This window comes from Sapajus apella, unplaced genomic scaffold (genome assembly GCF_009761245.1).
Source record: "Sapajus apella isolate SASKATOON/1434 unplaced genomic scaffold, GSC_monkey_1.0 scaffold238, whole genome shotgun sequence".
Taxonomy (NCBI): Eukaryota; Metazoa; Chordata; class Mammalia; order Primates; family Cebidae; genus Sapajus; species Sapajus apella.
Window position 1 is genome coordinate 381010 of NW_022437178.1, and position 10619 is coordinate 391628.

At 46.9% G+C, this 10619-nt stretch overlaps 2 protein-coding genes across 2 annotated transcripts; both read left to right on the forward strand.

The window, feature by feature from the left end:
• Positions 1 to 302: 302 nt before the first annotated feature.
• LCE5A (late cornified envelope 5A) lies at positions 303 to 1988 on the forward strand. Its single transcript, XM_032271584.1, has 2 exons — positions 303 to 577; positions 1275 to 1988. The coding sequence occupies exons 1-2, from the start codon at positions 446 to 448 to the stop codon at positions 1695 to 1697; spliced, it is 555 nt and encodes a 184-aa protein (XP_032127475.1). The 5' UTR covers positions 303 to 445; the 3' UTR covers positions 1698 to 1988.
• A 2353-nt stretch (positions 1989 to 4341) lies between these two features.
• CRCT1 (cysteine rich C-terminal 1) lies at positions 4342 to 5929 on the forward strand. The gene is made up of 2 exons (XM_032271585.1): positions 4342 to 4497; positions 5323 to 5929. Exons 1-2 carry the CDS (start codon positions 4358 to 4360, stop codon positions 5627 to 5629), a joined length of 447 nt encoding a protein of 148 aa, XP_032127476.1. The 5' UTR covers positions 4342 to 4357; the 3' UTR covers positions 5630 to 5929.
• Positions 5930 to 10619: the final 4690 nt, after the last annotated feature.

Sequence of the window (10619 nt, forward strand, 5' to 3'; positions counted from 1 at the left end):
ACTCTCTGCATCAGATCTGCCTAAAATAACATCACATTCTTCGTTCTGGTTATGGCATCATCTAGGAATGAAAAAAAAAATCTTGTTAGATCATTTGCTTGGGCCTACAATTTCATTTTGGATCTCTATTCTTATTCTAAAAAGGGCCATTTAATTTCCATCTTGGGAATTTCCTTCTTCAGTTTCTATATCAAAGAGAAAACAGACCTTATGTTCATCCCAGAGATGTAGAGTCGTACTGGCCCAGCTCAGAAAATAGAAAGCATAGCAGAGCTGCCTGCGAGGCAGACAGGTGCCATGTACCATCCGCAGAGCTCCCTCACCATCCTAGAGGCCTGCAGTTCTCAGAGGATCTTCCTGTGGGTTAATACTTGAGATGCTTGTGGAGGGAGGAACTGGGTCCCTGGGATGTGAGGGGAGGGAGTCACCCATGCCTTTATGAAAGATGCTTCTAGCATCCCACACATGGTCGGCACCTCCTGATGCTACGTCAGAAACTGAGTATAAAAGGCAGATGCTTCTGACAGCACCTCAGTCTACCTGTCTCCTGAGTGATCTGCTGCAGCGCCTGAACCAGGTAGAGTACTTCTCAGAACCAGGATGAGCTCTTGGTGCTGGTGTTTTGGGCAGAAAGAGCCCCTGTGTGGAGGCTGAGGCCATTCTGGAAGAAAGACAAGGGGAAAAGAGGATTTTGGAAGGGAGGGACCTTCTGGAAAGGGACAGTGGAAGATAGGTGAAGGGAATGAGGGCCTGGTGTCTTTCTGAAGTTCCAAGGAATTCATTTGAAAGGATGGAGTTACTTGGTGGAAATCATTTGTATAGTTCTTGTTACTGGTCTTGGGAGACTGGGTTTTAAAAATCTGGTCATCTTAGGCCAGGTGCAGTGGTTCATGCCTGTACCTGTAATCCCAGCACTTTGGGAGGCCAAAGCAGGCGGATCACGAGGTCAGGAGTTCGAGACCAGCCTGACCAACATGGTGAAACCCTGTCTAAACTAAAAGTACAAAATTAGCTGGGCATGGTGTTGTGTAGCTGGGAATAATCCCAGCTACACAGGAGGCTGAGGCAGGAGAATTGCTTGAATCCAGGAGGCAGAGGTTGCAGTGAGCTGAGATCGCACCACTGCACTCCAGCCTGTTGACAGAGTGAGTCTCAAAAAAAGAAAAATAAATAAATAAAAATAAAAATCTGGTCATCTGAGAGATAAAGTCTTTTGAAATTATAGTTCAATTTTAAGGTCGAGGAAGTGATCTTGGGCTTGTATTGTTTTTCAGCTTTATTCAGCTCCTGCAGAGATGTCCTGCCAGCAGAGCCAGCAGCAGTGCCAGCCTCCTCCCAAATGTACCCCGAAATGCCCACCCAAGTGTACTCCTAAGTGTCCGCCCAAGTGTCCCCCAAAATGCCCTCCCCAGTGCCCAGCCCCGTGCCCACCTCCAGTCTCTTCTTGTTGCGGCTCCAGCTCTGGGGGCTGCTGCAGCTCTGGGGGCAGTGGCTGCTGCCACAGCTCTGGAGGCTGCTGCAGCTCTAGGGGCGGTGGCTGCTGCCTGAGCCACCACAGGCCCCGCCGGTCCCTCCGACGCAGACCTCAGAGCTCCAGCTGCTGTGGCAGTGGCAGTGGCCAGCAGTCTGGGGGTTCCGGCTGCTGCCACAGCTCTGGAGGCTCCGGCTGCTGCCACAGCTCTGGGGGCTGCTGCTGACCTGGGCCATGAGGAGCAGGGAGGGACAGCACTGGCAGAGCCCAGGTGCCAAACATCTGCGTCAGCCCGAGGCTTCTTTTCTCTCATTTCCCACGGAAGGCCTTCTGAAATGCTTTGAGTTCCCTCCTTTATCCTGCCCATGTTCACTCCACTGTGGGGTTGAGGCCTAGCCTGTGCTATTCTCTGGCCTGGTTTTCCCTCTCAGATATAGTTCTTTGGCAAACTAGGTGTTGAAATTCAGTTCCAAAGCTATTTTCTCTGTAACAATAAAGCTTTTGATTCCTGGTATCACTGCCTCCTGATTACATCGTTTTGCCTCTCCCACCCGCTACCTGCTGCACCAAGCCATCTTCCCCTCCCTTCTGTTGGGTGCCAGTGAACATTCTACACACTTGTTTAAAGAAGCACATTTTGGTAGTGAAGTTATTTAGGCCTCCGGAAAAAAATACTCCTTTCTATGCTCTGGATTCTGGAACTTTAAGCTTGAAGGAAAGAGTCAAGTCTGAGACCATTACGCCAGACACAAGATTGTATGAGGATAGCCAGGAATGAGTCTGAAGAGAGGAGAACGGTTGTGCTCAGAAGGGTCATATTCTGAGAGGGTCTCCTTCAAGCACAGGTCACGGTTTGAAAAATTGCTTATCCCCTATTCATGGGGAATAAGATTGCCTGAAGTGCTCATCCTGAGCTCCAATACATGGACACTCCTTACTTTTCTGATTATTTTAAGTCCAGGTGTTTCTGTCCGTTGGCTAGAGGGAGAGCTGGGTGGGCAAGATACTTTCGGGGGGAGTGAGTTTAGGAGGCAGGTATGAAATGTCTGAGCGCGCTTTCCCTGCATGCTGAAATCCTGGATTTGAGTCTCAGTAAAGAACTCAGAAAAACACCCTCCTCTGCAAAGACTGTCTCTATGTGGTTGGCGTGTGTGTGTATTTGTGTGTGGGTGTTTGTGTGTGTGTTTGTGTTGTGTGTGTTTGTATGTGTGTTTGTGTGTGTGTGTATATGTGTTTGTGTGCATGTGTTTGTGTGTGTGTGGTTGGTGTGTGTGTGTTTGTGTGTGTAGTTGGTGTGTGTGTGTGTGTGTGTGTGTGTGTGTGTGTGTGTGTTTAGTGAGAGGTGGTAAGAGTATGGGGGTTTTGTCGCTGTATTGGTTTTCCAAGTAACATTTCTTTAGTAATAGGCTGGTTCCTTCAGGATATACTAACAAGGTACCTAGAAAAGATAACTAGAAAAGTTAATTCCAGATTAGCCTTTTATATACAAGATAAACAAATGATGCCTCCTTTGATAAGAGTTAACAACGATACACAAAGTAAGTTAGTTTATGAGTTCACAGCATGTCCACTTGCCCAGATCATCTCCTTATACTGATTCCTACCAAACATTCTTCACTCTTTTTTTTTTTTTAAAGAACTTTACCCATTTCCACAGAGGAGATCCTGCCTCTGTCTTGTTATTTCATTACTTCCTTCTCTGTTCTAATATTGACTTCACTTTTTGGAATGTCTCACCTATACTCACCAACAGGTGCCCTAGGTACCGGGAACCTGCTAATCAGGCTCTAAATCCATGTTAGATGAAACTGGTATCTTTTGTGACTTATCTTTCCTTGCTAATTCCCTCCTGCCGCTCCCTGTTCACTCACCCTTAAACCTGTCTCTCACCCTTAATTCTTGAATTCTTAGTCTTGGACTTTTGAGTATAGTTCACATTCATAGTTGTGGGCAATTGCATTGATTAAGAAGCAGTTCTGAAGTTCACTGCCAAAGTATCCTTCAATTTTTAAAAATTAGTTATTCTAAAAACACTGTTTATCATGCACACTTTGGACCTTTGGAAAGAACTTTCTCTGATTTTCCTTCTTTTCTTCCCTCTTTCCTTCTTCCTTTCTCATCTTCTTTCTTTTCTTTTGCAGTGGGCAGGGTCCCTAGGGAGAACCTATCTTCAAAGGGAGATCGGTGGTTGGGGGTGGGAAAAGAAGCAGACGTCCCACAGGCTGACTTGCCTTTTTGCAGTTGGGCCACTGTCCTGCACACATTTTTCTTAGTCATACCATGCTGCGTTATGGGGATATGGTAACCTGACTACTCACAACTTTTCTAGCTTTATGGTTCCTTAAGTTTGCCTGTGATTTTCTTCCTGTCTCCAGTGACAGAGAGAAATCACCGCTGGGATTCCTACATATGCATCTCCGTTGTCATCTTCACTCACTGTATCTTGAAGCCTATGGATGAAACCCGGCAGGCTTATCACATAGCCTGTGGTCTGTCCTGGGGAGCCAAAGACCAAGAGCCAGAGAGATGAGAATCAAGATAACAAATAGGTGAACTACCACCTACCAAGTAGATGACCACACAGGAACGGATGTGTGGGCAAGTGGAGCTGTGTGTGTGTGTGTGTGTGTGTGTGTGTGTGTGTGTGTATTGTAGACAAGAGCAGAAGGAGTTCCAGACTTCCCTTCATTTGAGCCCCCACGTCTTCTGTTAGCATACACACAGCCTCCCAGCTATGAACAGTGCCCTGTTTGCAAAGTAAACATGCCACAGCAATCCTGGCACCTCTGCGAAGTGACTTAGATGCACACGTGCACCACCTACAGTGCTACCTGAGTGATGAATGTCTCTGGGATGTGAGTGTCAGCTGAGCATGTCTGTTGGGAAATGGGCCCCTCCCAAGGGCCCCAACCTGACCCTCTTTTATATAAAAGGTTCTCTGGCTGGACACAGCTCATTCCATTGCTTAGCAGGTGGCTCATTCCAGTTGGAGAACTTACTGAGTCTTCCAGTGGAGCCAACATCTGGTAAGTCTCCTAGCAGGGTCTTGGGGAGAGGATGGGATGAGCTGAAGGCACAGGGGAGGAGAAAACAGAACAAAGGCAGCAAGCAGATATATGTGGAATGGGTGCGCTGCAAGGCACCTAAGCTTTAAGTGATCCAACCTCTCAAGGCACTAATAAGGACATAAAGGCAATACAGGAGGTGGCTTTTGCAAGGGTACACAGCAAGTCTGTAGAAGAGCTGTGACTAGAAACCAGGTCTTCTGGCTCCCTGGATGGGTTTATTTCTATTAGCACAACGCTTCTTTTCCCATGCGTTTGTGGGGCATGAGACGCATAGGCAAGAGAGGATGATCAGGACATGCTTCTGGCAGGTGGATTCTTTAGAACCAGCAGGTGGGGATGCGTGTTGAACTTGGGTGTTTTCTAACTGGTGGGGTGTTTACACAATGCTAGCAACTAGGAAGATATCATCTAAGGTCGGTAGCAAGGTAAAATGAGAGAGACGAAAAAAGCCAAGTGGAGATTTTGGACTGGATCACACAGATAAGTTGCGGCAGTGTGCTGTCTATTTTCCACCGTGGAGAACTTGGGCAGTCGTCTTCTAGTCAGAGAAAATGGAAAAGTATCGATTATTTGCATAGACTGTGTCTTGCTCTGAGCATGCTTAACTCCCTGGAAGCACCTGCTTGGATTTGTCTTTTTGCATACGCTCTTTCTGGGTGCTCCCCGCCTCCCTGCTCCAGGCCAGGCTGACTTTTACACCAAGCCGAATCTCAAAAGACCAGACAGAGATGCCCTGGTGGAAGCAAAAGCCGGCTCGCCTTTGAAAGGCTGTCTTTCTTCCAGGTTCGTCGTGAGGAGCTCCGCGATGTCTTCTCAGCAGAGCGCCGCTTCCGCCAAAGGCTTTTCCAAGGGGTCGTCCCAGGGCCAGGCTCCGTGCCCCGCCCCGGCGCCCGCCCCCGCACCCTCCTCCTCCTGCTGCCGCGGCTGCTGCGGCTCCGACGGCGGCTGCTGCGGCTCCAGCTCCACCGGCTGCTGCTGTTTCCCAAGGAGGCGCCGCCGGCAGCGGAGTCGCGGCTGCTGCTGCTGCGGGGGCGGCAGCCAGAGGTCCCAGCGCTCCGACAACCAGGGCTGCGGCTGCTGCTCCTGCTGAGAGGCCCGCAGCGCTGCGCCAGAGAAACCGCCCAGCCCTGAGCGGGCCCACGCGGGGCGGGGCCTCGAGGTTCGCCCCGTAAAGCGAATCGCGCTTGGATGTTCAGAAACCCGCTCTGTTCTCAGCCACGAAAGACTCCCTGACCCTCATGTGATTTTTCTCCCTGGGGATTCGAGAGCGGTGGGTGGGACACTGGACCCTACTGTCTGCACGGGTTTGCATACAGCAGGTGCTCGGTAAATGTCTACTTGTTCAATTGTCCTTTGAAGATGTCATAATAAAGCTTCTACCTCCTGAGAACACCTTTTCTTATTTGTTCTTCATTCATTTCTCCCCGCAGTTTGAAAGGCTTGAAATGTTTGTGAAAGGCAGAAAACTAAAATTCATGCCTGAACCAAAAGGTGGCTTTCTGATAGTTAATTACAGTAACAGCGATCACATATCGACTGTTTCGAGTATTTTAAGGACTTTATGTGACAAAGTCCTTGAGTATTCTAAGGACTTTGTGTGCCATCATGTGATTCCTATAATGACTTGCTAGTAAAATGCTGTTATACCCATTTTACAGAAGAGAAACTGAGGTTAAGCAACTTGCTCAAAGTCACCCAGCCAGTACAGGATGAAGACAGGACATCTGATTCCAGGGCTTCATTGCTCTGCTTGGTCCTTACCAGGGCTTCCCAAGTCTTACCACTGAGGTGCTTGTCCTCCTGACAGTCAGGTCCAGGCAGCGGTGTGGCAAAAGTTTGTTTTGGCAACTCTTGGGGGCTTTGGAATCTAGCCAGCTGTCATATTTTATTTTTTTATTTTTGCCATGAAAGAACATTGACCCACTGCTTTGCTTGCCGGGGAGAAAATTTTTCCTAAGATGAGCCTTCCGGGAAACTGGAAGCTGCTCTCTCCAGGTCTCACTTGTGCAGCTGAAGCAGGACCAAGAGCCATGGATTTCTGGGAGTCTCTGGGGTGCAACATGTGTGCTCGGAAACGTGGGGCTCTCATTCTCTAGAGATGGTGGCTGTGGCAGTGGCAGTGGAGGGGTCATCTTGCATAGGTCAGAAACCAATCCCTGTGGACACAGATGTTATCCACTTATTTAAGGCAGGGGGAAACAGGAGACCAACATCCTCTGCATGATGTTTGCTGGGTTTAGAAAGAAGAGATAATAATGGTGTTAATAACAGTAACACTAGTTACCATTTATTTGGCGCTAACTTTATTTCAGGCACAAAGCAAGACATTTTACATATATTATCTCGCTTAATCTTCTCGGTAATCTAAAAATATAGACATTCACTTCGCCACTTTTTATACGTGAGGAAATGGGTTTAGACAGTTCCAATGATTTAGCTGGAATCACAGAGGTAGTGAATGTCCATAGCCCCCAGATGGTGAGTGAGGGAGAAGAGACTCAAACCGGAATGTGTGTGACTCCAAAACCATGCCCTCGCACTCAAAGAGTCATGCTCTACTGTCTTAGAAATCACCACCACCCAGGGAAGGGACACTCGGGCCGCTGGACACACCCAGGTTCTCAGAAAATTGCAGTTCAGCCTCTTGGCTGCTGCTCCCTTGGTGACCCAATGAGTGGGGAGCTCTGTCATGGTATCCACCCGGCAGCTGGCGGCTGAGGGTGTCTGCTCAAAGGTGATGTTGAAAATGCTCTACTGATTCATCCAGGATGTTTGAGGTTGAGGCCAAATGACTCCCTTCCAGGGAGGCTCTGGAAGGCAGGCCTGCTCTGCCTGGGAGTGGCCCTTCCTTCCATGTCTGAGATTTTGTGATTTCCAGTGGGAGGCTGTTTACAAACAGATGATATCACCCATGGACCTGCCTCTTCACACCAGTGATGTGTGCTGAAATAGCAAGCCCCGGGATTGGTCGGCAGCGGGCAGGAAGGAAGAACTGCCTGAATCAGAACAGACACACTGCAAAGCTAATCTGAGAGCGAGGGCTCGACTTGAAGCAGGAAGCTGAAGCCTGAGCTCTGGGAAAGAGAGGTGGTGACTCACGGGCAGACACGAGTCCAAATAGGAGCACAGGCCCTATACACCAGGCATGTGAGTCTCATGCCATGCCTGGCATGAGGATGGCAGTACCTCCAGGCCCACCTGCTGCCAAAACCCCGTGGGCCAGCCCACATAGACCTTGAGGAGAGACATTGGAGTATTTTAAGAATAGTTTTATTTTAGAAACTGAGAAAGCGACTTTGGATGGTCTAGAGCTCTTTGCTTATGGTCCTGCAAGCTTTTCTGATGTCCAGCAGTAGGTAAAGCTGTATGTGTGGCCCAGGCACTCTCTGTGAGGTGACGGTGGCGGGTGTTGGGTCTGTGCGAAATTTGGCAATGTGAAGACCTACTCAAAGGTCATCACCTGGCACATGTGACGGGCAGAATCGGGTTTCTTATTATCTTAGGAATAAATGGACATTATCGCTAAATGCGTTTTATTCATGATGGCTCCAACTTCAGCTTAAATTATATTATTATAATGGCAATAATAACAATTGATATTTATGTAGCATTTAGCGTTTATGAGGCATTTTCACATATATTATCTCTCTCATAATTTTATAACAAGTATCACCATCTCTGTTTCACATGTTTAACATGATCACGAAAGGACTCCTAGTGTTTAAACAACCCACCTGAGGCTATCCAGCTGATATGTGCAGTCTTTGTCTGGACTAGGCCTTCTAATGCCCTCTAAGAAAGCCAAGAGCCACTTCTGAATATTCACTGAGATAATGGAGTAATGGCACCCAATTGATTATTTAGGGACAGTGCTGTATTCACCATTGCATACCTAGTATCATGGCATGTACATATTAAGGGTCTATAAATAAATGATTGTTTATTAGTGCATAATGTGTAAGGCACTGTGCTAAAGAATTCCAGAGAGATACACAAAAGCGTTTCTGGACCATAAGGAGTTTATAGTCTGATTCAGGAACTGTGGCAAATAAAATACAAGATGTAAATGATAACTCAGATCCGAAATGCAAAAAATGCCACAAGCAGAACATGGCATAGGCAACTGCTCTAGGGAGTCAACTGAATTTGGATAAGGCATTGTGATAGAACTTTCAATGAAGGCAAGTTCCTATGGACTGGATTATTTATAAGACTTCATGGGAAGAAGGATCTGGGGTGGGTGTGAAGGGTGGAAACACATCAGAGAGGCAGAGATTCATTCATTCATGTATTTGTTCAACTCAATCAGACACTGTTTATGATTCTGGGACAGAATCAGAAATAAGACCAAGACCCTACTGGCATGGACCTCACTTTCTGGAGTGAAGACAGACAAGAAAGTAGGCAAGGAAGTCAGATTATGTCACACTGTGAAAAGTGTTGTGATGAAAACCAAGAAAATAAGGATATAAACATTAACTAGAGGTATATGGGGATTTTAGATAGTGCTAGGCAAGGCCTCTCTGAAGACATCTTATTTGAGCAGAAGAAATGTGAGCTATGGCACAGAGCAGGGAAGCCCATGCTTACAGGGTTCCCGCATCCATGGCAGCTTAGGGTTGCAGGTGTTTGAGGTGTGTTTTCAGTTACATTGGCTCCACGAGAGAGTTTCACTACTAGGAAAGTAAATTGGAATTCCAGCTTCTTGGTAGAAAGATTTGCTAGTGAGATTGATCATATGCTATATGCTTCACACTATTTCACTGGATCCTTAAAACTCTCCCACAAAGTGAGTTTTCCCCATATTCTGTTAAGAAAACTGGAAGATAAAGCTGTTATGTAGCCATCTTAGGATTTCCAAGCTTGTAATGGAAAGAACAAGATTTTGGACTGGATGTATTTGTCTCTGAAGTCAATGTTCTGAACATTGTGCTATAGTCTGCTTTTCTGGGAAGGATGGGAGTAGTCTCAAGCTTGAACAGGGGGAGGAGAAAAAGATTCAAGGGAGTGGTGTTGGTGCCGAAAGACCCTGAGGACCCATCCTCAGAGAAGGTGACAGGAGGCCAGATCATGGGTGGTTTGGAGTGCCAAATCAAGGAGTTTCAACCATACAGTATTTGTGGAGTGTGGTGGTAGGAAATGGCTTTGAAAGAAGTACATTAGAGACATAAATGCTGGTTTGCATAACATCTAGAGTACTTTCTGACATGACCCTTAGATTAATCAGGCAGCAATGATTAGGATGCTCCAGAAGAGGAAGTTAATGGAGAGGTTACCTCTGGGAGCAGGTACAATGGCCCAGACATGAAATGAAGATCTGAACCCAGCACATGGCAGTCATTAAGAAAAGGAAATGACAGGTGTAAAAAGCATTTGTCTGGAAGGAAGAGGGATAGAATCAGGTGACATATTGGGGTTGAGAAAGAGGAAGCAATTGGGGTGTCTCTGAGGTCTTATGTCTGTTGCCTGGGAAATGATGACAGCATTGACAAAATAGAGAAGTCAGGAGAAATAACTGGTGTGAGGAGGCAGAGGTAGGTTTGGTCCAAGAAGTGTTGGGTCTGACATGCTGGCACGACATGACCATGAGGCAGTGATGTGGGGCTTGAACTTCAGACTCAGAAACCCTGAACATTGAGATAAACACAATTCAGATAAATGGTAATAAGCCATACGCAGCTGGGAGTCAAATCTTTGGGAATGAGCGTATTCCTATCTCTGTGGTGAAGGTTTTGAGAAAACAGACTTAGTCTGTCTTGTTCATTGCAGCAACCTCAGTGCAAACAACAGAGAGCTGGACAGTAAAGGCACTCCATGAATGTGTGTTAAGTGAATGAATAAAAACAGCAATACAGAAGGCCCAAGAATTGAGTTGAGGGAGAAAGCGGAAAAGAGGAAGTTGAATTCCAAGCCAAGGAGGAAAGGATAATGAAGTCAGAGAAATTACTCAGAGATTTGGCCTAAACAATTCATGAAAGGTTACTCTAAAGTCTTATGTTCTAGGAATCCAGGCAGAAGGGAACCAGACACTGCAAGAATGGAGAAGCTAAAGAATGTCATCCAGTCAGGATCTTCCTTCT